The 26,549-nt window shown below is 38.2% G+C and overlaps 1 protein-coding gene across 50 annotated transcripts in view; it reads right to left on the bottom strand.

Moving 5' to 3' along the window:
- LMO7 (LIM domain 7) overlaps window positions 1–26,549 on the bottom strand; it is a 188,674-nt gene that overhangs the window by 57,285 nt on the left and 104,840 nt on the right. For 37 of the 50 annotated variants that reach the window (XM_005601291.4, XM_070239927.1, XM_005601290.4 and 34 more), the window contains 2 exons: window positions 2,668–2,698; window positions 1,746–1,859 (listed from right to left, as the gene is read on the bottom strand). In XM_005601291.4, the coding sequence (XP_005601348.1) occupies window positions 1,746–1,859; window positions 2,668–2,698 (145 nt within the window). Of the gene's footprint in view, window positions 1–1,745; window positions 1,860–2,667; window positions 2,699–4,608; window positions 4,795–8,071; window positions 8,206–9,053; window positions 9,166–26,549 lie in introns of those variants that run through there. The other 13 variants (XM_070239893.1, XM_070239898.1, XM_070239903.1 and 10 more) reach the window with 6 other exon arrangements.

The raw sequence follows: 26,549 nt of genomic DNA, 5'->3' as shown, positions 1-26,549 counted from the left end.
AGCTTACCCCACGTATTTTTTTTTTTTCATATTTTAGATTAGCCATTAAACTTTATCTAGTTAAATGGGAAAAGTTTGATGAACACAATGATTTTAACAGAATGGATGCAAAACAGATCACATATTCAGATATCTCTTACATTATTATCTCATCATAATAATGGAATGGAACCACAACTACAGTTTTATCAATAATTCTTTTGAACCTACTCTGATTTTGACACTGGTGGCAGAAAACAGCCTTTAATTAAACATTTGCAGCACCAACACTGTACTAAGGTTGTTCAACCTGAGTCAGACTGCCATAAAAAGGACCAAAGGCTGTAAAGAGAGCACTAATACAGGAGCCAAAGTCCCACATTGTTTTTAACTGGATGTTTTCTTAGCTGAAATAAGTGGAAGGCAAGGGCTCTGCCTGTACCCAAAGGCCGGGCACATTCGTCCCTCAGCGCCTTACCCTCCTCCATTGCAGTGACCTATCTGCTTATCTCTCTCCATCAGACAATTGTGCTCTGTGAGAATGGGTCATTGGCCTTGTGTGAGTGTTTTCCCAACACCTAGTACAATGCTTGTGCATGATAATCTCTCTACTACAACCTGCATTAACTGATTTTAAGGAATTTGAGTAGAGTGTTACCAACTCTTTACAATTCAAAAAAATTAAATTAAAAAAGGAATACCTGAACCTTTTAGGCTCTATAATCTCATCTTTCTACAACATATATGGGTGAGCTGTAGCGAAACTATTTAAAGATGAGGGTAGATGTAAGACAAGGTCATCATTTTCATCCCAGCCTAAAATTCCTTATCACGGTACCTAACATTTATTACATCCTTACAATGTGCCAGAGACTAATGCTAAATACCTTATCGGTACAGTATCATTTAGTCATAAAAACCCATGAAGCAAATACCATGAATTAAATGGTGATAGTATTTTGACTACATATTTTCTTCTGAGCACTGCAAATTCCCCTAGATAAACATCTCCCTAGAGAAGTTAATTTTCCCATGTGGATCTCATAAATGAAGATTTGGCAGAACTACGGTCAGCCACAGCACTTGACTCTCCTCAAAAGATAAGTATTAAAAAGCTGCAACCCTGGTTCCAGGATAAGAAGGACTAGAAATGTGTTTAAAACAAAAGATTCTAACTTAAAAAGCCTTACCATGTTTCACATAACAGCATTTACTACTCTTTAGGAAACAGAAGCAATATGGCAGAACTGTGGGGACGTTGGAGTGTAGGCATTAGCGATACAATCACCCACAGCAAGAAGACATTCAGGTAACCAAACTGAGTAACTTCCACACATTTTAATAGTCCTGAAGCACCTCTCTACTACAGGTTGAGTTCATAACGAATGTAGAAAGAGTTACGTTATATAAAGTGTCTAAGAAAGGAAGCAAATGAGTATGTCATTCAGTTACCTAAAACTGAGATAAATACCTATATCCTATACCCTGGGAACTGCTCTGAAATAGACTCACTTACTCCTTGGTGGTGGCATACAAAGCCAGCAAATGAGTAACAATGCTCTCTATTCAGCCCAATCTAGAGGGAAGCAAAGATAGTCAGAGCCACCATATTTGTTATAGAAGAGGAGAAGAAGGAAGAGAAATGAAAGAAAAACAGGAAAGAGGGAAGGGGGAAAGGAGAGAGAGAGCAGGGGAGGAGGAAGTGAAAGAGGAGGAGAAGGTAGTAGTGTTACAGCAGTCGTCTCATACAGATGCAGTTTCCTTACCTTAGTCAGAGCTTGTCCCAGAAGATTCTCAAACGCTTTCAAATTAAGATAGGGACCATTATAGTAGGGGTTACTTTGTGCTTTTCTTCCCAACCAGTACAATGTTATCAAAACCTTAAAAAAATTTCCATGAAACAATAAGATCAGTCTATTTAGCAACTAACTGCAAGCTCAAATGCAGGAAAGCACTCTAGATAAACAATAGCATTCTATCAACGGTTGAAAGTAGATTTTCTTTTAAATATATGAAGAAGGGTCATTGAAAATGTTATTCTTCTTAGATTTTCATTTCTGAGCATATTCTCAGACCAAAAGCCCAGTTCCCAACAGGTATTCATGTACTCTATCAGTTCATATGAAGAAGGAAAAAATTTATAAGAGAAAAACATAAATTAAACTTTTAAAGCAATCAATATTTTTCCAAACTTACGGAATGAACACTTAAAATCAATAATTCTCAGCTTCCTTAATAAAGATATTGAGCTCTTATGTTTTTTAATAAAGCTGTCACATTTTTAGAAACTCTTCTAATTGCAAGTTCATCTAATATGCAAAATATTATAGAAATAAGTCTACTTCAAGCTACTACTCAGAGTTCTTAAACATTCAGTGTTTTCCTTAAAGTCTGATTTGGTGGTTTCTGAGTTACTATCCTAAAGATTCTGAAGTATGTTCACCTGCCTTTCCCACATTACTAACATGAAAGGAACCACTGCCTAGGTTTAACCTTCCTTTTATACCATGAAGTCACAGAACATTATGTCTTAACCATATTTAAACATCAAGTTTGTGACTGGCTGGTTTCTAGCAAAAATTCCATTGGAAAAAAAGATACAGAGTATATCAGATATTTTTAGATCCCACTGCCTTATTGCAGAACAAGTAAAAAACCATTAATAATGTTCCATTAAATATATCTTACATTTTTCACTCTCCTGTCAGTCTCTTCTTGCCTGTAAAAAAAGAAAATATCTATTAAGTAATATCTACGAACCTTAAATTATTAATTATTCACTAAAAAAAACTTAATTTTAAAGTCCTATGAATATTAATACCACATGGAAGTTCAGAAACCTTAGACTGCATATTATCCATCAGAAGAATTTTCCATATTCATTTCATGAAATATAATGGTCAGTTTTATAAAAAGCAAGGTTGTCTTTTTCTCATTTTATTCATTACAGTCTGATTTTTAAAATGCATTATTTGCATTTTTTGTATTTTCATTCTAAACAATGTTCAAACCCAATCAAAAGGGGGTGGGGTGGAGAAATCAGTGTGTTTCCATGGCAGAAAAATCGGGAAACAGAAATAAAAACGTTAAAGAGGAAAAAGAAAGAAAAGTTTTGCACTGAATTCTCTTTTCCATTGTCCAAGGAGGTTTCTCACCCAAGTTCTGCAGAACAAACTGCTCAGAGACCAAGAATCTGCAGATGTTGAAAAGTGGAGTTTAAAAAATAACCACTAATCTCTGCCTGAGAGGTTTCACTCTATTACAAGACTGAGTTTTTTCCCTCACCTGTAAAATGATATTTACAGGAAAAGTTAAAGAGGTAGATGTCACCAGAATGCTGAAGAAGCAAAAACATGAGTTAGTTAACAAAGAGGGGGGTCACCCTAAACTAATGTGCCTTCCATCATTAGTGACACTTAAAACAGGATCATTTTTAATTCAGAGAGACATAGGAACCTGAGCTAGAAGACCTCTAGGGTGGCATTCCAGTCTAAAAGTCATAAGCAGAATATTTATAAGATAAAATAAATGTACACACAAGTTATGTGTGTATATAAGCCATGTAAAACATATATATAGCACATATATACACATAAAGAAACAAAAAGGGGAGAGAAGGAGCACACAGAGACAAATATTTACCTTGGCTTTCAAAGAATCAATGAGATAGCTACGACCATTCCTTTCCATAAACAAACATGAACTGAAATAACTGTAAGAACAACATGCACCTCCCACCCCCTCCAAATAGTGTATCAAAAATAAAACCCACAAGCTCTCACTTAACTTTTAACCCATTTGGTAGTATCTATTCAAACTGAATATATGCATATTCTATGACTCAGTAATTCACACTCCTAGGTATATACCAAAGAGAAATGCTTACATATGTTCACCAAAAGTCATGTGTAAGAACATATATAGAAGCACCATTCATAATAGAATAAACTGGAAGCTACACATGTCTTTAATAGTAGAATGGATAAATTATGGAATATCCACGCAATGAAATATTATATGGCAAGGAGAACAACTGCAACTGCCTGCAACCATATGGTTCAATCACACCAATAATGGGAAGCAAAAGCTAGATAGAGTGCAGACCGTATTATTCTCTCATATCAAGCACAAAGAAAGGCCAAACAAAGATATGATGTTAGAAGTCAGAATAATGGTTACCCTTGCAGGGAAGGATGGAAGTGACTGGAAGGTGGGGGCTGCTGCTAATTCCCTATTATTTTGATCTGGAAGTTGGCTACCTAAGTGTGTTCCATCTCTAAAGTCTTTGAATTGCATACTTATAATAAATCCTTTTCTGTATGTTTATTATACTTCAAAAAAGTAAATAGAATAAATTTCACAGCCCAAGTGCTAAAATTGTAGCTTATCTTGATTAAAAAGAAAAACATTTAATTTTAGAAGTAGTAAGTGGGGGAAAAATCACTAGAAACCAACAATGAAAAATAAGCTATAAAATATATAGCCTCTTTTTATATTAATGACCAACATACACACCTCAGAAATTAAATACACCAAAGCACAAAGAACCATCAATACTCAATGCAAAGGATATACAAAGGCTGAAAATCACCACCCTATTAAAAGTAGTTTGTTTTGCATTGAACTTACCATAAGCACACTGAGGGCAGAAGGAAAAGGAGAGCTCTTGAACCCCTGACCTCCTTCCCACAGCCTTCTCTAAAAGTTCTAATCCAATACACTCATTCGCTATTTACTTTATGACAATAAAACAGTCACCGGAAATATAAGATATGGCCTCTTCTGTAATAAACACTCACAATAAGCAGTGACCTTGGCACTAGAACCTTTTACATTCCCTTCTAAATATGAACATTTATAACACACTCTTGAACACAGTGATACATAGGCCAGCCAAATTAGTGTCCTAGCACTGAAATGTAATGCCAGGAATTCAAGTAGTCAATGATTTGCTGGAGTCAACAGAGGCCACTCTGACACACAACAAACACACCCCACTGCATGTAAGTCAGTCACCAGGTGGCTCCTTTGCCTGCCACAGCCACAGGGCACAACCCCAAGGCCTTTTAAACAGAACAAGAGGGAGAGTGGAAGGGAAGCTCATGGCCATGTAGACTCTCCATGAGCCAGTCAAGGTACTGCCCAACCCATCAGAACCAAAAATAAGGTAGACCTATCTCCAAAAGTTGGCCAATTCCTCCATAATAAATATTTTGAGAGTTGATTTGGTATAATACCACATTTAAGAACTTGGGCTTTGGGTCAGAGCTGGGTCCCACTAGCTATGTTCATCTGGGCAATTTATTTAACTCTCAAAGCTTCAGTTTCCTTCTGGAGAAACTGGCAATAAGGACCTCTAGTTTAATAGATTAGGAGGAAATGCACACGGGTACTTAGCAGATTCCCTAGCCTCATGGTAAGTGTTCATCAAGAAGCAGCTGTCATGATACTGTAAGGTACGTAAGGGCAAAGCCCATCTTATTCAACAAGCTAGCCACAAAGGTTTCCTAATGAAGCCATGCTGGACCCCAATGTTTAAAATTGCAACCAGCCTGCCTGACACTCTGCATCTCTCATCTCAGCTTTGTTTTACATATTTATAATGATCTACTGCATACATTTATTTATTATCTGTCTCTCCTCCACTAGAAACTAAAAGGATCTTTGTGGTTTTGTTTATTGCCATATCCCAAGTGTCTTAAGACAGGATCTACTACCCGGCAAGCACACAAGAATATTTTATTAAAAATGCCTAACACACTGGGCCGGCCCAGTGGCATAGTGGTTGAGTTCACGCGCTCCACTTTGGCGGCCTGGGATTCTCTTCAGATCCTGGATCAAAGGACGAGGGAAATAAAATTCATGTAGATGGTCTGGCTCTCTTCATGAGGTCCCCTGCCAGGTCCTTCTGTGAGGATCCAGCTTGGCTACGAGAGCAGGCTCTGGGGTCAAACCTCCTGGGCATGAATTCTGACTCCACTTTCACTAGTGGTGAGACATGCGTCCTGTTATTTAACTCTGTCTCCATCGTCTCAGCTGTAAAATGGTAACAACAGTACCAGTCTCCTCGGCCTTCGATGAGAGACCTGAAGAGTACTTAACCCAGGTTAATCAAGTTAATCACATTTCAGGACTACCTTCCAATTATCCATCTCAACCACACAGTACTGGAGGGAGGGAAGCGGATGAAGGACAGTTAAGTTTCCCCACACATCAAGTCTTCCCCTCCAGAAGAGACATTTCCGTGAAACTCAATTCAAGACACTCATGTTATGCTTTCCTTGCCTTCTGCCATGGAAGACTCTGAACAAGGGTAGGAAACTATTTCTTAAATAAGGTCAAACAAAGGGCAAAGCAAACTGGCATGGTACAGACATGCATCATATAACAACATTTTGGTCAATGACAGACCACACATACGATGGTGGCCCCCTAAGATTACTACCATATAGCCTAGGTGTGTAGTAGGCTATAGCATCTAAGTTTGTGTAAGCATACTCTGTAATGCCCACACAACGATGAAATCGCCTAACACATTTCTCAGAGTGTATCCCATCGGTAAGTGACGTGTGACTGTATTACTGTCATTGTCTAAACATCCATGTCAGTACAAGCCAGGCCTCCTCACTAATCTTTCCTCGGCCAGGGCCTGCCATGGCCAACAGCTTTAAATTTTCTGAAAGTTCAGAATGAGAGAAAAATGTGCCTACTCAGCCAAAAATCTATCTCTGCCATATCTGATAGTATAGTTTGGGAAGAAAGTATTAATGGATAAGATTATAGTTTTGGTATAGTTTGGTACAGCCAGTTGTGTTCTAGGGTTTCATTAAAAATATTGCCAAACGTCTTTTTTCATCCAAGAGCTAACTCTGGGCCCACATGCGTGCACCTATCACAGCCTCTCCTAGGCTCTCTTCTGGTGCACCACAGAGAGATGCAGCTATACCTGACCCATGCTTGTATCCCTGCATCCAATCACAGGCCTGGCTAAGAGCAGCCAAGCATTCAAATGTTGATATTTAAGTTACCTACTGCCACTCACAAAGCAAGCTCAGTAAATCAAGGACAAAGAAAGATGGAGAAAATTTTCATCCAAATAAGAATAAAGCTTCATGGAATTTGGAACAGAATCCCACTTCTCTTTTTATGCTTCTCTCCCATTTCTTGGTCCTCCTTTTCCTCAAGGTAGCAATTTTCTCATTTGCAATACTGGAAGGCCCAAATTCCCCATGCTCTATCCTAATATCATAATCCCCTAAAAATTGAATTATCCATGCTCCCAAATCTTCTTTCCTCCCCAAATCCCAGTCCCCATCCTGCCCAGTCCAATCCCTGTTAAGATCAAATACAGTTTTCTGACTGAAATATTAAACGAAGAAGCACTTGTGATTAAAAATTCATGTTCGGAGGCTGACCTAGTGACACAGTGGTTAAATGCGCACGTTCCACTTTCGGGGCCCAAGGTTCACTAATTCGAATCCCCGGTGTGGACATGGCACCGCTTGGCAAGCCATGCTGTGGTAAGCGTACCGCATATAAAGTGGAGGAAGATGGGTATGGATGTTGGCTCGGGTCCAGTCTTCCTCAGCAAAAAGGCAAAAAGAGGAGGATTGGAAGCAGTTAGCTCAGGGCTAATCTTCCTCAAAAAAAAAACAAAAAAACAACTCATGCTGGGATTTTTGATAGGGTGGGACTATTTTTGCCCCAGGTACCATGGGGGAAGATTTCCCCATATCCTAATAGGAAAGATGAGAAGTTTGGCCCCATCTGCCACCATGCAAGCTTCTCTGGCCGACAGAATCTGGAATTCTATAAGAGACTCAAGTATAGCTTCCTATTTCATCCAGTCTCCTCTCTGCCGAACACACACATCCTTCCATCTTCCCTAATCCTCCAAGCCCTATAGCCCCCTTGTCTTGACCTAGAATAAGCTTCCACCTCTATTCCTCAGAACACTTGCAACTCACTGGGTGATTATGTCCCCAGGCCTCCACTTCCTGATGTTACTTCCCAGAGCAAGGCGTGGATTCTTCCCAGGGACCCAACCCTTCCAGAGATAGTTCTAGCCCTGCCCTGGGTGGCACCAGCTGACCTGGATGTTGCCTCTTGCGAGGGGGGTTTGATGTTAGAGGAGCTGGGCCCACAAGATACTTGGTCCCTCTCCAAGCCACTAAGTAATCTCTGCTCTCCAGTTGTTGCTTATGAAGTCTGGCCACCTGTTCACAACTCAAAAAAAAAAAAAAAAATCAAGAAATGAGATCCTGAATCATGATTTCATAAGCAGTCACAAGAAGAAAATGTGTAGACAGCATCTGGTTTAAATCTGTCAGATATGTATGGGGTAAGGGGGAGGTATGTGTGGCAGTGGGAGACAGTAGAGACAATCCAAAGCAGACGTCCTGCTCATGGCAGAGCAGTGGCATCATTTTTATATATGAAACAAGACAGTTTTCCTCCAAACGAGAGGAAAGGAGGAATCCTGAGCAACCCCAATGATACTAGGTGAAATTTGAAGAAACATAGTGGGAAAATAATTTCTAACACTACTGTCTAAGGAAAGGGCCTGTTTTTATTCCAAATACAGGAATCAAGAAGGAATTTAGGAATATATCAGATAATAGCTCATTTTTCTATTTAAACAGAAGTTTTATTTTTCTATTAATGGGAGCTCATCCATTGCATTATTTAAAATAGAGCACATACCACCATTTTTCTCTAATGACTATGTCAAATAGATGGAAGGAAAGATGTGTGAATAAAAGCTATAGATGAATTCTTGGAAGACCGCACTTATTCCTTCCTTCTCTCAAAAAGTAAGCCACATTTTAGAAAAAAGAAAAATTGAAATTCTTCTTTCCCTCCCACCCTCATCTCTAAAAATGAAACTGTACTCCATTTGACAATCCTCCAGGAATGTTAGACACATGTGACTCATAGCTTTTTATCTGCCATTGCTACAAAACGCAGCTCTACCTGATTGTGGAAACTATAAACATGACACTTGAAAAAACAATACTATATCTGGAGATAATTAGTGAGCACAAATAGATAAACTTGACGATTTCTGTACTTACCTATGTGAGGAAAAACTCTTGGAAATTCAACAGCTTTTGCCCTAGCAACGTAATGCTTATTCCAAACATGACGAATGGGTACGTACCCTCTTTTTAAAAATAATTTGTTATTAAATTTCACACCCCTCCCACACACTACTAAGAATAGCCAAGTTTCACTTAAAGAGAAAGGGAAAAGAACACATGCATTCAAAGACACTGGCACACAGTTCCACTTTAATGAAACTGAAGAGGGCTTTTTCAGGAGCTCAAAGGTGGGTTTTATTTCTAACTTAACCACAGACTCTTTTTGTAACTCTTTTCTAGTTTATGGAATATGTTTGCTATTACATAAATCTGATTTCTCAGTTGAGACTCACACATGTATATTCCTTGTCGGATTGCAGCCCAGAAACAGACACTTCCTGAATGCAAAATTTAGTATCCATTATGTATGTTCTGTGTATTCAGTGGATTTATGACATTCAGTTATATCAGATGTGTTGGGGAGAGGCCAGAGGAGATGTCAATTACAGACTTACTCATAATTTTACTTCTGTAGGGAACAATGCTGGGTAGCAGCAGCAAAGGAAATAGGGGGTTTGGGCTTTAGACATGTTAAGTTTGAGACACTTAGACAAAGTAGAAATGTTAAGCAAGTAATTGGTAATTAGACATACAACTAAGCAGTTCAAGGTAGAAATCTAGGTTGGAGAGATATCCTGGGGAGTTATCAGCATAGAGATGAAATGTAAAGTCTTAGCACTAAAATGAGGTCACCTAGAAAATAAGTGTAGATGGAGAAGAGGTCTACAGATCAAGGCCTGGAAAACCCAACAGGTAAGTGTTAAGAAGTAGAGGAGAAACCAGCAAAGCAGACGGAGAAGGACCATCTAGTGTGATGGAGGGGCACGACGGGGAAGGAAAGCAAGATGGAGAGAGCAAACAGGGTCAAAAACGCTGTAGAGAGGGGAAGATGAGGGCCGGGGAGTCACTACTGGATTATCTTCTTAATCCTTATAATATCTTACACACATGCACACAGTTACTAAATTACTAATTAATTCTCTTCACAGGAGGAAAAAGGAATCAAGTATTAACATCAACAAAAATCTTGTCAAATTCACAGATGTTCCTAAAGACACAGGTTAGGAGAATACTGAACTAGACATCTCAGGTGTCCTTCCAGACTTTCAAGCCCATGCTCAGCAAAGTCCATATGAAATTCAACTATAAACATAAATCTTTTAGTCTTTAGCATCATAATACTGGAACAATAATAATGTGCCTAGTGAGGTACTTTCAAAGTCAGGGTTTCGTGGGCCAGCCCGGTGGCGCAGCGGTTAAGTTCACACGTTCCACTTCGGCAGCCCAGGGTTCGCTGGTTCAGATCTCAGGTGCCAACATGGCACTGCGTGGCAAGCCATGCTGTGGTAGGCATTCCACATATAAAGTGGAGGAAGATGGGCATGGATGTTAACTCAGGGCCAGTCTTCCTCAGCAAAAAGAGGAGGATTGGCAGATGTTAGCTCAGGGCTAATCTTCCTCAGCAAAAAGAGGAGGTTTCGCAGATGTTAGCTCAGGGCTAATCGTCCTCAAAAAAAGAAAAACTAAAAAATAAACAAACACGAAAAAGTCAGAGTTTCTCATACTGTCTACCACGAAACATAAGAAACTGGTAAAATTTTAACAGGACTTAAGGTAAAAAATTTTTGCAACTTGTATATTTTCCTCTTAAATATTCATAATAGCAAATTAAAGTTCTGAGAAGTCCTATAACAAGAGATCCATTTTACTTACACTTTGAAAAATTCACTTTTATATTTTTTGGCACAACTGTTACTAAAATCTTAAAAGACACCGGTATTAATGAAGTATTTTCCAATTGTGTTCTGTTTAAGTATACTGTATGCTTTATTATATAACATATATAAATAATAATTGCCTTTATTGAGCACTTTATACTAATCATTATGTTGACTTTTATACATGATTATCTCCTTTAACCCACACAACAATCTAATGATTTACAGATTAGGAAATTGAAACTCCAAAAGCTTAAGAAATTTTCCCAAGGTCACAAAACTATTAAGACTTGATGTGATCCATACTTCCCATGGACTAAGAGCCACAGACTAAAGCTCCATTTTAGCATCAGTAGTCACACTTTCTATCTTACTTTTGAAATAATTTACTTTTTTCTTAATCCTGAAAAATAACTGTCTTTATAATATCCTGAAATATAAATGTCTCAGTAGTCTCTCAAAGTGTTGGCCCAAAACGTATCTATGGCAACAAAAATTTCCTGCCTAATTCTGTCTCCCAAAGACAATAGCAGAAGCTCCCCATTACCACCTTTTCTGGCAAAATTATGTTCCACTATCTTGCACATACAACCTGTTACAGGATTCCACAGATGGAAAGTTGCCAAAGTACTTTTTAAAAGACTTCGTTCTAAATAAATGAAGTACATCACCATAATTCTTAATGAGAGAACAACTGCAGAGTATAGATTTCCTGTACTTTAGCACTACTAAGCCTTTACGAGTATGGCTTCTGTAAGATAAGTACCCATCAACCATAAATAAATAAGATTACAAGATAAGCACAAAAAAGATTAAATAGGAAAATCTTTTGATTAGTTTCCCAAAGGTACATTTTCTTATCTTAAAAAACAACAACAAAAAGCTATATCTACCTTTAGGTTTGTGAAAATAAAACAAAATATATTTAAAGTGCCTAGTACGTAAATACTCATTTCCTTTCTGATACACATGAAAGTTCCCTGCAAAGCACAAAATGATGTAAATTGTTATTTATAGGTTATTATATCATTACACCAATTCCTTAGCTATAATTATTATTAAATGTGCTATGTGTGTGTATGGTACAAACCTCATACCGTCAAAGTAATACATATCAAACTATTTACTCATGCTACACATTCAGAAGTCTCCATAATGCTTAGAAGTACATTATTCTCCCTTGCCTATAAGTGAGACTTGTTTCAAAATTTTAATTTCCACATGGGAAAAATCAGTAGCCCCATCATCCAAAAATCTGTAGCCCAAGTTTATCATAAATCAGTTTAGTCCTAAATTTTGCCTGTTCTAGATAAGCCTATCTTTACCTAATGTATACTGGAACAATTCCGAGACAGAAAAAACTAAATTTTTCACAATTTTATTTAATCCAAAGGTTCATAGAGGCAATATAAATTTAGAGCAGAGTCTCTCGACCTTGGCAATATTAACAGTTTGAATCTTATCATTCTTTCTTGTGGGAGGTTATCTTGTACATTGTAGGGTGATAAGCAGCATTCCTGGTCTATCCATTACATACCAGTTGCACTCTCCTCACCCTAGTCATGACAACCAGAAACGTCTCCAGACATTGCCCAATGTCCCCTGGGGGGCAAAATTGCCCATGTTCGAAAACCACTATTTTAGAGGATCTAAGAATTTAACTAACTCATCTTAATCAAATAAAGCATACTTAAGCTTCCCATGGGCCTAAAATTAACTGAAAAGGTCATTTAATGACTGCAACCTAGAAAAAGATATCAAATGTGTGAGCAAAGCCAACAGCCAAGCAATGACTACACACCCGAGAAGTTAATGAAAAACATACCGTCAGAGTGAAGGGCAAGACCTAGCACAATCAGCACTCAGAAACATACACTAGAAGCTGAAAGAACTACAACTTAGTTTAGTTTGGAGCTCAGCATTCTCATTACCTTGGAAAAATGGATTTAAGCTCTCGTCTTTCAGATTTAAAATGGTAAGAAATGATGCATCAGATTTTCATTTTTTCCATTACAGCCATATTGCAATATATCCCTATAAAGTCTGACCAACTTAGACGCTCCTCCAATTAAATCTTATTTAAGCTATTATCTAATATTTATACATTTTAGGTCCCGTTTCTTATGTACTCTAGATGGTTCAGTACATTCTTTAAAATACATCTGTTTATAAAATATATTGCATATCGATAATTCATATTGCAGTACCATAGATCCTTATTGCAGTACCATAGATCCTTAAACAAAACATTCAATTTCTAATTCTTTATTCCTTGCCCACAATGTTGATAATTCGAGCACTGTGCTAGGCTGAATAATGAACATCCCTCTCACCCAAGATGTTGACACCTTAATCCTTGGAATTTTTGAATGTTACCTTACATGGCAAAAGCGACTTTGCAAATGTGATTAAGTTAAGGATCTTGAGATGAGGAGAAATCTTGGATTATCAAGGTGTGCCCTAAATGTAATCTCAAGTGTCCTTATAAGGGAGAAAAAGAGGGAGACTTGACTATTATAGAGGAGAAGGGGGATGTGATCACAGAGGCAGAGACTGGAGTGATGTAGCCAGGAGCCAAGGTATGCCAGCCGTCTCTAGAAGTGAAAGAGGGAAAGAACTGATTCTCCCTCTGGAGCCCCAAGAAGGAGCCAGCCCTGCTGGCATCTTGATTTTAGCCCTCATTTTAGGACTCATTTTGGACATGTAACTTCCAAGACTGTAAGAGAATAAATTCATGTTGTTTTAAGTCACTTAATTGTGGTAATTTTTTACAGTGGCAACAGAAAATGAATACAAGTACTACATCAGCATAGCTCTACCAATTTCATATGCAGATTAACTTTCCCTCCCATATAGCTCTATATTTAGCGATATCCGCATTTTACAGATGTGAGACCAAAGTTTAATGAGATTAAGCAATTTTCCAGAAGTTACCTTTCTTATATATGTTATAATTCAAACCCAAAGCTATCTCACCTAAAAGCCTACTCATAGCAAAATAGGTATCATTTGCCTTTTTAAAAAAGTCACTTACTCCTTATCCTCCATTTAAACCTTCATCCACAGCCAACCACTGCCAATAGTGCCACGTGCATTTGTGTCAGTGAAACTCACTTCACAGCTGAACTTTGTCACTAAATTCTCATATGAAACTATTTAATTCCAATAGTTAAAAAAAAACAAGTTAAAAAAAAAATTCAGTAGGTTAAAAAGAATCCAGTAGGTTAAAATCCACAGACAACATCTTTCCCATAACAGAATTACAAACATGTAAGAAGTACAGATGACATTAGAAAAAGGAATGTGTTTTTCTTTCTCCTTTGTGAATACATTTTCCAAACCCCCCAAGACTTGTAAAACCAAAAACTCTCCTGAGTAGAAATAAATGAAGTCTGAGGAACTAATTGTCCAAGAAAGATAAAATATTAAAAACAATTACGATTTACCTTTCTTGCAATTTGTACAAAACTGCATGTTTCATTAGAAAGTCAACACCATGCATGATTTAAAATTTTCCATTTACATATACCACCTTTGATAGATTTGCCATTTCTTACTTAGTCTTCCCGACAACACTTGAAATTTCAGAATGGTATCAAAGTATCACCAATCACCTTATTATAAACCACTGAGAAAGAAGGGACATGCTTCAAAGGAATAACACAATTGGCTTTCAAATTCAGACTAACATAACCTCGCCTCTCAATTAACTTTCAAGTTCAACATGCATTCAATCCGGATGTCCTTCAGACTAGTTGACATTTATTGCAATCAATTTCAATTTTCCCCTTTCATTTGTGAATACCTTTTTGAAACTTCCAAGACTAATGAATCTAATGGGTTTTTTCCCCTCTCTTTCCACTTCACCATGTTTAGTCCAAACCAAATTCAACTAATATTTCCCAGGCAACTGTTCTCAGATGAGTCCTTTACATTCCCAGTATTATTATCCCAGCTCAGATTTTAAAATTTAATGAGTTCTTTAATGCCACATATCATCTAATCCCCACGTCTATTCATCCTTCCACACGCTCTGCCCTGGTGGAGAGCCCCAGGTTTCAGAGCCAGAAAGCCAAGGCGTAAGCCAAACGACTTCCTCTCCTTCAAATTCTCACTTCTGCACCAACCAAATCCTATCAATTCTAGCTCCGAAGTATCTCTTGAATTCATCACTTCTCAGATGTATTTCCACTCTTCAGTCTTTCCCCACTCCTCCTCCTCTTCCACAGACAGAACCTTCCTAAAATGGAATCTTCTCCATGTCTCTCCTCCCTTAAAATTTCTTATTTCCCTTGAGTCCAAAATGCGGCATTTGTATTCATGATCTGTCCACTCTTAGTCACCTCATTTCTTTTTTTGAGGAAGATTAGACCTGAGCGAACATCTTTGCCAATCCTCCTCTTTCACTGAGGAAGCCTGGCCCTGAGCTAACATCTGTGCCCATCTTCCTCTACTTTATATGTGGGACGCCTGCCACAGCATGGTTTGCCAAGCTGTGCCATGTCTGCACCCGGGATCTGGGCCAGCGAACCCGGGGCCACCCAAAGCGGAACATGCACACTTAACCGCTGCACCACCAGGCCGGCCACTCACCTCATTTCTTGATGTGCACCACCATAAACCCGATACCCTGTCCATAAAACAGCCCTGGAACTCTCTCAACATCCTGATCTCTCCTACCTCCACATAAGAGACAATAGGAGGTTCTCTTCCTAGAAAGCTCTTGACTGTTCTCCCTCTTTTGAACTACTCATCCTTTCAGATCAAGCTCAAATGTCACCACCCTCTGAAGCTTTCCTATCTTCTCCTAGAAGCCTCTCCCACATGAGCCCATGGGTACCCAATGCAGACTGCTTTTAAAGCACTCCATTATATTATGATGTATCGTGGGTATCTTGGCAGTCTCTCCCAATGAACTGTGAACTCCATCAATGGCTCAGTACTTAAAACACAGGAACTAAAATATTACTAGAAAGAACAGATTAATCTTCAGCCTCTTCTCTCTAAAAATCTGTCCCACCAAGCATTCAGAATCATTTTTTAAAGGGGCCATTTTGACCACGTCATCGTTTACTCCCTCACACCCCCATTAAATTATAGGGCTCCCCAGGCTTTAATCTTGAACTTAACTCAAGTTACATCCCTCATTTCCATCTTTTAGCCATATCCTGTTGCATCCCATCCTATTCTGACTTCAGTCAAGCAAGTCTAACACACAGGACTTGTTTACTATCACTCCAGGGCCAAATATGCCGTTCCTTCACACTAAATTCCCAGAATCTGTCGCACATTTAACTCTTAAATGTCAGTTTCCGGGAAACTCCCATAGGACAGTGCCATGTACCTGAAATACGACCACTTTAGAGACCCAACAGCTCATGCAAATATGGAGCTATCCCATCATTCATCCACTTGTACCCGTTACTGCTGTTAATACACTTTGTGTAATTGTCTCACCACCTCCAAAGGAACTTTGAGAACTAATCTCATTTTATTTTCACAAAAATTATTCATATACTGCAGGCTTTGTTAAATATCTATATAAAGTGAAGTAAAAATATTCTCAGGATAACAATTTCACATACCTTCCCTTTAGAGTAGTTTCCATTGCTTTATTCCCTATAACAGAGATTCTCAAACCATGGTCTCTAGACCAGTAGCATCCACAGTACCTTAGAACTCATTAGAAATGAAAATTCTCAGCCCCTACTCCATATCTACTGAGCCAGCAACTCGGGGGTTAGGGGTCCAGTAATACATGTCCTAATGAACGCCACCCCGTGATGGCAATGATTGACAGCTACTGCCCTAGAAATATACCAAAATTAAAACTACATCTTAAGAGAAACTACAGCTTCAACTAGTTTAGCTACTTCTCTGAAAAAGGAAGTTAAAGTGAAACATAATTCCTCTAGCCTTACCCAACTAAAATTTAAAACAAATTATAAAAAGCATAAAGAAAACTCAAGTTCAGTGAAAAGCCTGGAACTACTGCCAATGATTTTCAAGTGTTTACTAAAAAGCCTCAACACGCTTCACTGTGCTTAGCTGTGCTTAAGAGAGCATCATAAAAATGCCCCCCATTTGCTGCTGTCACTATACACTGAGCTGGCTCTCAGGATGTCTTGGTCCCAGGCTCTAAAGAACAGGAAGGGCAGTGAGTTCATTACTTAACACTCATAAGCACCAACATTCCATGGGATCCAGAAAAGAACACCTGAACATAAAAAACACGCATCTTGAAGCCAGAGAACAATGTTTCAGGAAGCACGGGACTGATTTCTTCTACAAGACTTCTGAAAAGTCAACCACTTCTAGCATTTAAGGAATGCTATTCAGAAGGATAAAGCAAGTTACTTTTGTTGCATTCATCTTATAATTTCCTCATAATACCTGCATTCCCGTTTTACATCTCCAAAGAAGGGTAACCGGTGAGAAACCAGCCAAGATACATATTTGTATTACCTAATCTCTACTTTGTGTCCCAAGTTAAAAAGAAAGTCTGAATTAAGTAACACTGGAAAAATTCACCTGAACATGGTGAAAGATTAAATGAGCATAAATCTAAGGCCACCTTATTAGAAAATCCTACACACAAAATTATAATAGCAAAGTAGTTTCCATAAAAATAGTTGTGTGTAAATAGAGTTGTAAATCACCACTAACAAACACTAGCACAAACCAAGTTGTTGAAAATTGGTACAAAACATGGATAAATAAAAATGTACAGTGGATGTAAAAATTAAATTGCCACTGGTAAACTTCCTTCTTTATATTCTAAAATGTGAAATAATGTGAACACATTCCAGCCTGCCTTTGAAATTTAAGTCTAGCCCTTATTTTATTCAGATTGCTAAAACTGAAATAGAGTAGTAAATTAAAATGTAGATAAAGTACCAATACTATAGACACTCACTGAAAAAGGAAATGAGGGTAAAGCTAGGTAAAATGAAATATTACTTGTTTGACTCCTTTGCTGCTCTGCTTGAGCTCGCAGTGAGGTACAGTGGAAATAACTACACGCAAATCAGGAGCCGCAACTGAAGCCAGGACACCTGTCTTAGTTCCCTGGGCGGCCTTGCAATAGGCCCCTGACCTCTTCTGTGAAAGGACTGTATCAGATGAGATGATCTCTTTAGCACCTTCCAGCTCTGATATTCTGATTTTTACCTCTTTAAAAAGAATGTTCCTTAAAAGTACGTTTCTCAAATTAACAATTCCTACTGCAATTTTAAAACTGATATGAAAGGCAACATGGAGCTTTACTAGTCTCTCTAGAAAGCCTTTCTGGTAAGTTCGAAAAAAACAATGAATACTCACAACTGTAGGACACGATGAAGCATTCTAAACGAATATAAACAGATGTTCTCACATATTGCCTTGATGGTAATTGTGGGATAATGTGTTGCAGAGTTGAACACTGACAACTTTTTGAATACTCATCTCCTCATAAAATGTCAATTTTTAAAAATCTTATGAAATTAAAAATTCTTTTGAAATCACAATCAAGGTAATTGATAGCAAAGAATTAGTAAGTTATCAAAGTCATTTCAGAAAAGCAATCCTAAGATGTAATAAAAAAGCTTTCAGGGGGCTGGCCCCGCGGCCTAGTGGTTAAGTTCAGTGTGCTCCACTTGGGCAGGCCAGGTTTGGTTCCCAGGCACAGACCTACACCACTGCTCAGTGGCTATGCTGTGGCAGCATCCCACATACAAAATAAAGGAAGACTGGCACAGATGTTAGCTCAGCGTGAATCTTCCTCAGGAAAAAAAAAAAAAAGCTTTCAAATGACGTAACCCCAAATTTCTTTGTAAAGTTTCAACAGACGGAAAGAAAGGGCTCAAACATGACTGTCAAATTATCTTCTTAGGACTGGGGGAGGAGGAAGAGAATCCTGAACAAAGTGTTTGGGAGGGAAATGAATGTTTAGAAGCTTATCTAAGGTAAGTTCTTCCTGGTTCCATAATTCTCATCATTTTATGAATGAACTAATTTCAGTACGACTTGAGATCCTTAGACAAGATGAGTTATTACTTATTTCTTGGTGAGATAATGTTCTTCCTACTTCTATACTTTGATACACTGCTACTAAAATTAACAGAACAAATTATCTACTTGTAAACAAGCCTAAGGAAATAGTAAAAACAATCATTTCTAATAATAGACTAGACTAGGTTAAAAGAAGAATAAATTGTTAGTGGGCTGTTCGATAATTTTATGTACTTTAGATTTATGATGCAGAAACAAACATTTTGCTTTCACCTTTTTCATTCTAAGAACACTGTAGAATGTTATCTGTTCATATAAAATAAATCCAAATATTTGCAATTGTTATAGTAATCAAAATATCCAAGCATTGTGGAGACATCCATCATTAGTTATCCCTACATCTATAGGCTTCTATTTATTAAGATTTACGTTTAATTGGTATATAGTTTTTCATTTACTCTAAATATCAAAGAACAAAACAGAAGCAAAAAAAAAAAAAACCTTTTCTCTTCATATATAAGGATAAGAGTATTTGGAGGTCCTTTCTCTCCCATTATTTTATGTTGCGTGCATTGAGTCTGTAGGAATGTCGCCTGGGTCATACCATTCTCCCTTGCGAAAGGGAACCACTCTAGTGCCTCTGCCACACCTCTCCTTCCTCCATATATGCTGCTCTTTCTCCTTATATGAACAGAGCTTTATTTTCCTTTCTACCTTATTCTTCCAAGGATAAGGTCATATTACTTAGTTCATTTAAGAAACGCATCCTTTCTATCCTTTCCTTAAGACTCAGCCACACTTTTAACCACAAACTCATTTTTACTTGCATCTTATTAATTAAGAAATTACTGGGAATTAGACACTAAGGTTTTAAACTAAGGTAAACATAGGAAATTAAAATTACTATGAGACCGAATAATATTCTATTGTATGTATATACCACAATTTCCTTATCCATTCATCTGTCAGTAGACATTTAGGTTGTTTCCACATCTTGGCTGTTGTGATTACGCTGCACTGAACAAGGGAGCACGTATAGGTCTTTGGAGATCCTGATTTCAATTCTTTTGAGTATATCCCCAGAAGTCAAAATCTTGCCATATGCAATAACATGGATGAACCTGGAGGACGTTATACTAAGTAAAATAAGCCACTCACAGAAGGACAAATACAGCATGATTCCATTTAAATGAGGTACCTAAAATAGTTAAACTCATAGGAACAGACAGCACAACGGCAGTTGCCAGAGTGGGGGTGGGGAGGCAGGGAGAGGAAAAGGAGAGCTGCTGTTCAACAGACATTAGTTTCAGTTATGCAAGATGAATAAGTTCTAGAGATCTACTCTAGAACGTTATGCCTACAGTTAACTCTATTGTGTGCTTAAAAATTTGTCAAGAGGGTAGATCTCACCTTAAGTGTTCTTACTACAATTAAAAGCAGATTACTGTGAGAAAATCCATAAATTAATCCATATCTAAGAGAAAAAAGTCAAGAAAAAAGCAGCCACTCAGTGACACTTTCTCTTACCCTCTTGGGTCCATCCCCTCCTCCCACATATTTCAGCCAAGTAGCCAAGAACCAACCCTGAGTATTATTAGCACCTTCCAGAGTGTTCATGCTGTTACCTAATCATCATTCACCATGTATTTATAATTCAATCTAGCCCTGGGTATACTAAGAGTTAGGAGTTTAAAAATCAATAAAAGTGATAAAATGAAATAAGAAATAGAAGGAAAAAAGCCATCACATAGATTGTGCACAGAATCATAAAGTATCAATAGTAATTAATAATAAAATAGTTAAAGCATAATGAATATTTGCAGTGTCAGGCATCTAAGTCCTTTACCTGTAACCACTCATTTAAAGAACAGAGAAGATAAGGCAACTGACCACAGCTCACACAGTCGGCATTGGCTGAACTGGGACTAGTAACCAGGCATCTGGCTTCCCCTCCTAGTGACGGAGGGCTTCCTAGATGAGGCAAGATGGAGCACGGCTGCAAGAATGGCCGTCTAGGGAGGCAAAAGTGAAGCTAACCTAACTAGTTGACAAAGCTTGCGTGGTAGAGAAAGAAAAAGGCAGGTGAATAAGCAACAAGTGATCAGACGGCAGAACTCCATAAAAATCTGGGCATTTACTGGACCCTGACATGGTGGGCAAGTGGGAGCCATGATGGGTTCAAGAATGAGAATGCACAGTTCAAGCATACACAGAAGATCTGAGGAGAGTGGCAGACAGAATACTAAGTCTCTTTATGAAAATCAATAGTCGAATTACCATAAGCACTAAATCATCTGATAAACTAAGCCTCCTCGAATTCAAACCATACAGAAACCTTAAAGAAAAACAAAAATTGAACCCTCAATTCATTTGTGAGGGTGAAATCTAAGTGCAAAGACACAAGCCTGGCTCACCAGGAGGGCGGGTGAGAAGAGGGAAAACCTTGTGTGCCCACACACAAGGGCACCCCAATCTCCAGAAGCTCATGTGCCTCCTTTCTGACTCTTCAGCACACGAAAGCTTCAATTCAGCAAACTTTTTTCAGGAAATGAGTTTACCAGAACTCTGTTATTTTAATAGAATATAACATTAACCCCAACAGCTAGTTTTATTAGTGCCTTTAAAATCTACTGAGTATACAATTTTATCTAAAAATATGCTTCAAATCTCATATCCAAAAGAACTTTCTTGACGTGCTTTCTCTGTATCCTACATTATTGTTTCATAATCCTATCACCACCTTACATTATCTTATATTTATTCACTACTGTCCTGCTTATTAGATTATATGCCCAAGAATGGCAAGACTTTGTCCCCTTTTCCACAAAACCAAATCCCCAGTGCCTAGAACAGTGCCAGGCGCATAGGAGCTCAATCAATGTTTCTTAAACTCATTCATTGATTTATTGAATCAAATTCCCTGCTCACCCACATGCCCTAAAACACTGTTATTTTTCCAACCTTGATGGATAGAAGTGGAAGAGTTTTTGGTTATAAAATTGTGTCAGGATGAATCAGACGTTGTTTTGCAGGCTCTGTGGGTTTATTTTCAGCACTGTTGTTTGGGAGCAGGCTTTTCAGGGATGGGGGGGAACAACAGGGAGATACATTTTTGCTGTGTGAATACAGATGCAACGTGCCTGAAATTGTTCTGTGGGGGATTGTATGTATTCTCATCTGAATAGTTGTTTACAAGATATGAAGAGTTTAGATTTAAAAGATGACAACAGGAGAGAAAAGTAAGCGACAGTCTCTGCTCATGTTGTAGGAGAATGCACAAAGCAAATGAGTGGGGTTAGGTATGGTTGACACTGGCCTGGATTGTTGATACCACACAAACGTGATGTTTATGACTTAAGGACTCCAAGCCTAGGACATACAGTGATGCTGGATTCTCTAGATTGATATAAATATCCAACTGGGTCCAGGGGAGAAGCCCATGGCCTTTCCCTTGCAGGGGTAACGTTCCCACTTTGAGTTATTCCAAAGCAAAGTGGTTCGGAGGACAGGAAATCAGACCTACCCTTTCCAGAAGGCACTACAAAAAACAGTTTTTGAACTTCAACAAAAAGAGGAAATTCTATCTGAATTTAAAGGAAGGGGGGAAAAAGACAAGAGTTAAAGCTATAGCAGTAAGACAGTATGCGATACTGGCAAGAGGTCAGGTATACAGATCAACTGAACAGCGCAGTCAGAAATAGAGGCACACTTACATGGACAACTGAGGAGGAGGGAAAGAGAAGACTGAGTCCTCAGCCATCGCTCTCTCCACCCTCCTGTCTGAGCTGGGCTCTGTTCTCTTACAAATGCCTATTATCTCTTCACAGATGACTCCTAATCTACACACCCAGCCATAATTTCTGATTAAATACATTGACAACCCCCACATTTTCATTTGGATGTTCTACTGTCCTGTCCAACACAATGTGTTAAAACCTCATTCCCTCCTTGCCCCCGAATTGGCTGCCTTTCCTGTTTGTGCCAACGGTTGAACAAGCTCAAAAACTGATTCTTCTCACTCCTTCACTCTAGTCAACCCCCATCATATCTTCAAACATCTTTGGCATTTCTCCTCATTTACATTTTCACTGCTTTCAGCAGTTGGAATCCTATTAAAATTATCAAAGAAAAAAAAAAAGTCATGGACTGCAACAATTTCCTAACATCTCTCCCAGCCTCCCAGCTAGTTCTCAATCCATTTTATATACTAAACCCCATGTTTCTAAATCTCTGCTTTTACCATTTTAACCCTCTGCTCAAAAGCTTTTGGTAATAATCGTACTACCTATGCAATAAAATTTAAACTCCCTAGCCAGGATACTCGAGGTACCACTCAAGCTGGTCCCAACCTACCTGTCATTCTGCCTCCAATCTGTCAAACTAGACTAGAGACTCACGACATGCTTTCCCTGCACCCTCCTGCCCCGACTGCCAAAAAAAAAAAAAAAAAAGGCAGGCCTCACGAATGGAGATCTTATTTAACTTTACTCATTCCTTTACATCTAGAAGACTCTGCAAAATGTTTGATTTGAACTTCTTGCCTCTGTGCCTTTGCACAGCCCAATCTTCTTGCAGTGGTCTCCCACTTCTCACTCAACTCCTACTCATCTTTAAGATCCACACTCAAGCCTTACATCCTCATCAATACCTTCCTTAAACTCTCACTCCAATGTGTGATCACTGTCGTTTATTGCCTAAATCCTTGTTACTCACAGTGTGGTCTTCACTGGCATGACCTGGGAGTTTGCTAGGAATACAGGATCCCAGCCCTGCCTACAACTAATGGATTCCAGAATCCGCATCTGAACCAGATCTCAAGCTGTTTTATACGCACACTTAAGTTTCAGAAGCACTTGTTTAAAGCACTCTTACTCTCAAGAAAGTCTGGGTAATTTCTCACTCAGAGCTTCTAAAAATTACAAATCCCTCCCTATCTCCAGAACTTCTTTCCTACCCAACCAATTTCATGGAGCTCACTCTGACAGATACACATTAAAAAAAATTCCTTTGCAGGGGGCCAGCCCAGTGGCTTAGTGGTTAAGTTTGCACATTCTGCTTCTGCAGCCCAGGGTTCACAGGTTTAGATCCCAGGCAAGGACCTACACACCGCTCATTAGGCCAAGCTGAGGTCACATCCCACATACAAAATAGAGGAAGATTGACACAGATGTTAGCTCAGCGCCAATCTTCCTCACCAAAAAAAAAAAAAAAAAAAAAATCATTTGCTTAATCATCATATCTTTCATTAGGACATGCTAAGAGGCAGAATTTTATAATACAACACTGAGTTTGGAGTCATAATGAGGGTTCCCTCTTACACTAAGCCTGTGACCTTGAGTAAGCCAATGAACTTCTTAGTTTCCATATCTGTAAACTCAGGCAACCACCCTATCTTATGAAGTGGTCAGGAAATATACAAGGCATTAACCAAAGTGTTTAAATGTTTTCTTTCCACTCCTACTTTCAAAAGCAGTATTTTTTCCTCTCTTTACATATTTAATAGCCTTAAAACTCAAGTGCTTTCTATTATTGCATCTAAACCATCCCACTAGCTATGTTAAAGGAGAATTGTCCTTGTTTGTATTCTTCTTGGATTTTCCAAGATATCTGTATCTTGGGACTATGATTAGTATCACGTGTCTTGGTGCTCTAAAACATCATATTCACAAAATAAAAGTTTAATAAATATTTCTTCCTACTAATGAAAGGCAATCATTCCTGATGGTTTACTTTTAACTGCTTACAAGAAACAATTTAATGACTTGGTAAGAGAAGAAGTGATCACTCCATTTATTCTAAGTCTTGGTAAAGGAATTCTGAAAGTGTTTCCGTGCTTGAGTCATTTCTTGGACTTTGCTTTTCTGAGTCACTATCTGATCCCCTACTCTCTTTTCTGCAATGAGAGAGGAGTTTCATCTTACTGGAATTAGACTGTGCTATTTATTGTTACACTTGATGCTCTATGCTCACCACCTGTTTCAAACTTTCCAATGGCTACATTGATAGAGGGCTTTGGGCAATGTACCGAAGTCATTTTTCTTCTCTATTAGGTAACAACTTATCTTTTGCTTAGTTTGGGCTTTTAAATAGGACTTCAAATTATTAATCATTAAGGCTTTGTATAAGATTTAATATACAATGACCCAAGCTATAACAAAAATAATATCCCATTCTATAATAATAAGCGCTTATTCCCAGCCAAGGATATTTGGGAGTCATGGTTTAGTTTGGTTTTAACAAGATTAAGTAAAATAGAGCATCAAAAACTGGTAAATAAGAAGTTATTCTAAATAAAATATATTTACCAGTTCTATTTTTAAAAGACAGCTTCCATGTGAGTGCTATAAAGGTCAAAGTATGGTAGTACAATCTTGAGCAATTTAGGTTATAAGGTTTTACAATCCTCAGCCTTTAACAGGAATGTTCTACTATCATGGCAAATACGACTGAACATTCACAAATATCTGCATGACAGTCATAAAACAGGCATTTATGTGCACTTATCAATAGAATCCAGATCTTCTATTATTTCTCAACTAGTCAGTGTTGTTAAAAGACCACAAATGTAGCATTTCTTCTATTCTAAGACACACGTGTTCATTTAACATTCCTAAAATTAGGAGGTCTTATAATCACTGATCTTAGATCTGACAGCGTATTGTAGTATTATGTCCATTTGAATTTACTTAACTCACAAACTAGGAAAAAATTTTAAAATCATAATGCAAAGATACGTTTAGATATATCTGCCTTGTATCAAATGAGGTAATATCAATCACGTACACAAATCCATTTTGGGTATAGCTGGCTTGGTTAAAAAGCAACTCATGACAACTTCAGTCACATAGCACTAGAGAGAAAACAGCCTTTAAAAATTTGCTGATATGTCTGTTTAGACAATACAGTGGAAGGAGTCCAAGCTTTGTAGGCTAAGTCACCCCCTGAATTAAAATCCTAGTTCCATTATTTTCCCAAGGTCACATAGCTAAGCAAGTTACTCTTTGACTCATTTCACTTCAAGCATCTAAAGCAAAATGGAAACACCTGACTAGGCTGTTACTGGGTTAGAAATAACTAACGTTAAACACCTGACAGTGCCTGATAAGCTCTTATCCAATTTGTCTAAACCTGATTGAACAGCAGTGATAGGAATATTTCTGAAATACCCTGGACACTCCAGTACAGTGGTTTCCTTACCTAGTAGCTATTCATCACTGTAAAGCCAACATTCCCATAGAGTTGTAAACTAGAAATCATTCCAATGCTCCTTAAGACACAAAAGCAAGCATTAAGTCTTAAAAAGGCTTTTCATCTCCATTTTTGGTTTTAAACTCAAGGTAGAAGACGACTAGGTCTTGGTCCTCTTCTACTCACCCAGGATTTAGGATATATACATGGTGGATATCAAAAAGCCAAAAGATGTGGTCACAAATAGCCACAAGATAAAAGGTCTACAAGTGAGAGGACTCAACACCCTTGTACTAAGCCTCATATACCCAACCACCCTCGTCAGCCTCTCAGAATTTTGCTGCTTCTTCCTACCCTAGAGGCAGTCAGCTCTGGCTCCAGCAGCCCAAAGTTTACATTAATGAATGTCAGAGTCTTTAATAGACTTTTTTCTCCTCTTTCTTGTAAGCAGAATGAAAAGGAAAATGGAAAATATAGTGAGAAAGTATAAAGAGCTCTATTTCTTAATCTGAGACTCAGTAAGCTCTGGACGCCC

The sequence above is a fragment of the Equus caballus genome, chromosome 17 (assembly GCF_041296265.1).
Source record: "Equus caballus isolate H_3958 breed thoroughbred chromosome 17, TB-T2T, whole genome shotgun sequence".
Taxonomy (NCBI): Eukaryota; Metazoa; Chordata; class Mammalia; order Perissodactyla; family Equidae; genus Equus; species Equus caballus.
Note: the sequence above shows the minus strand (reverse complement) of the source record. Positions and strands in the feature narration are given on the sequence as shown.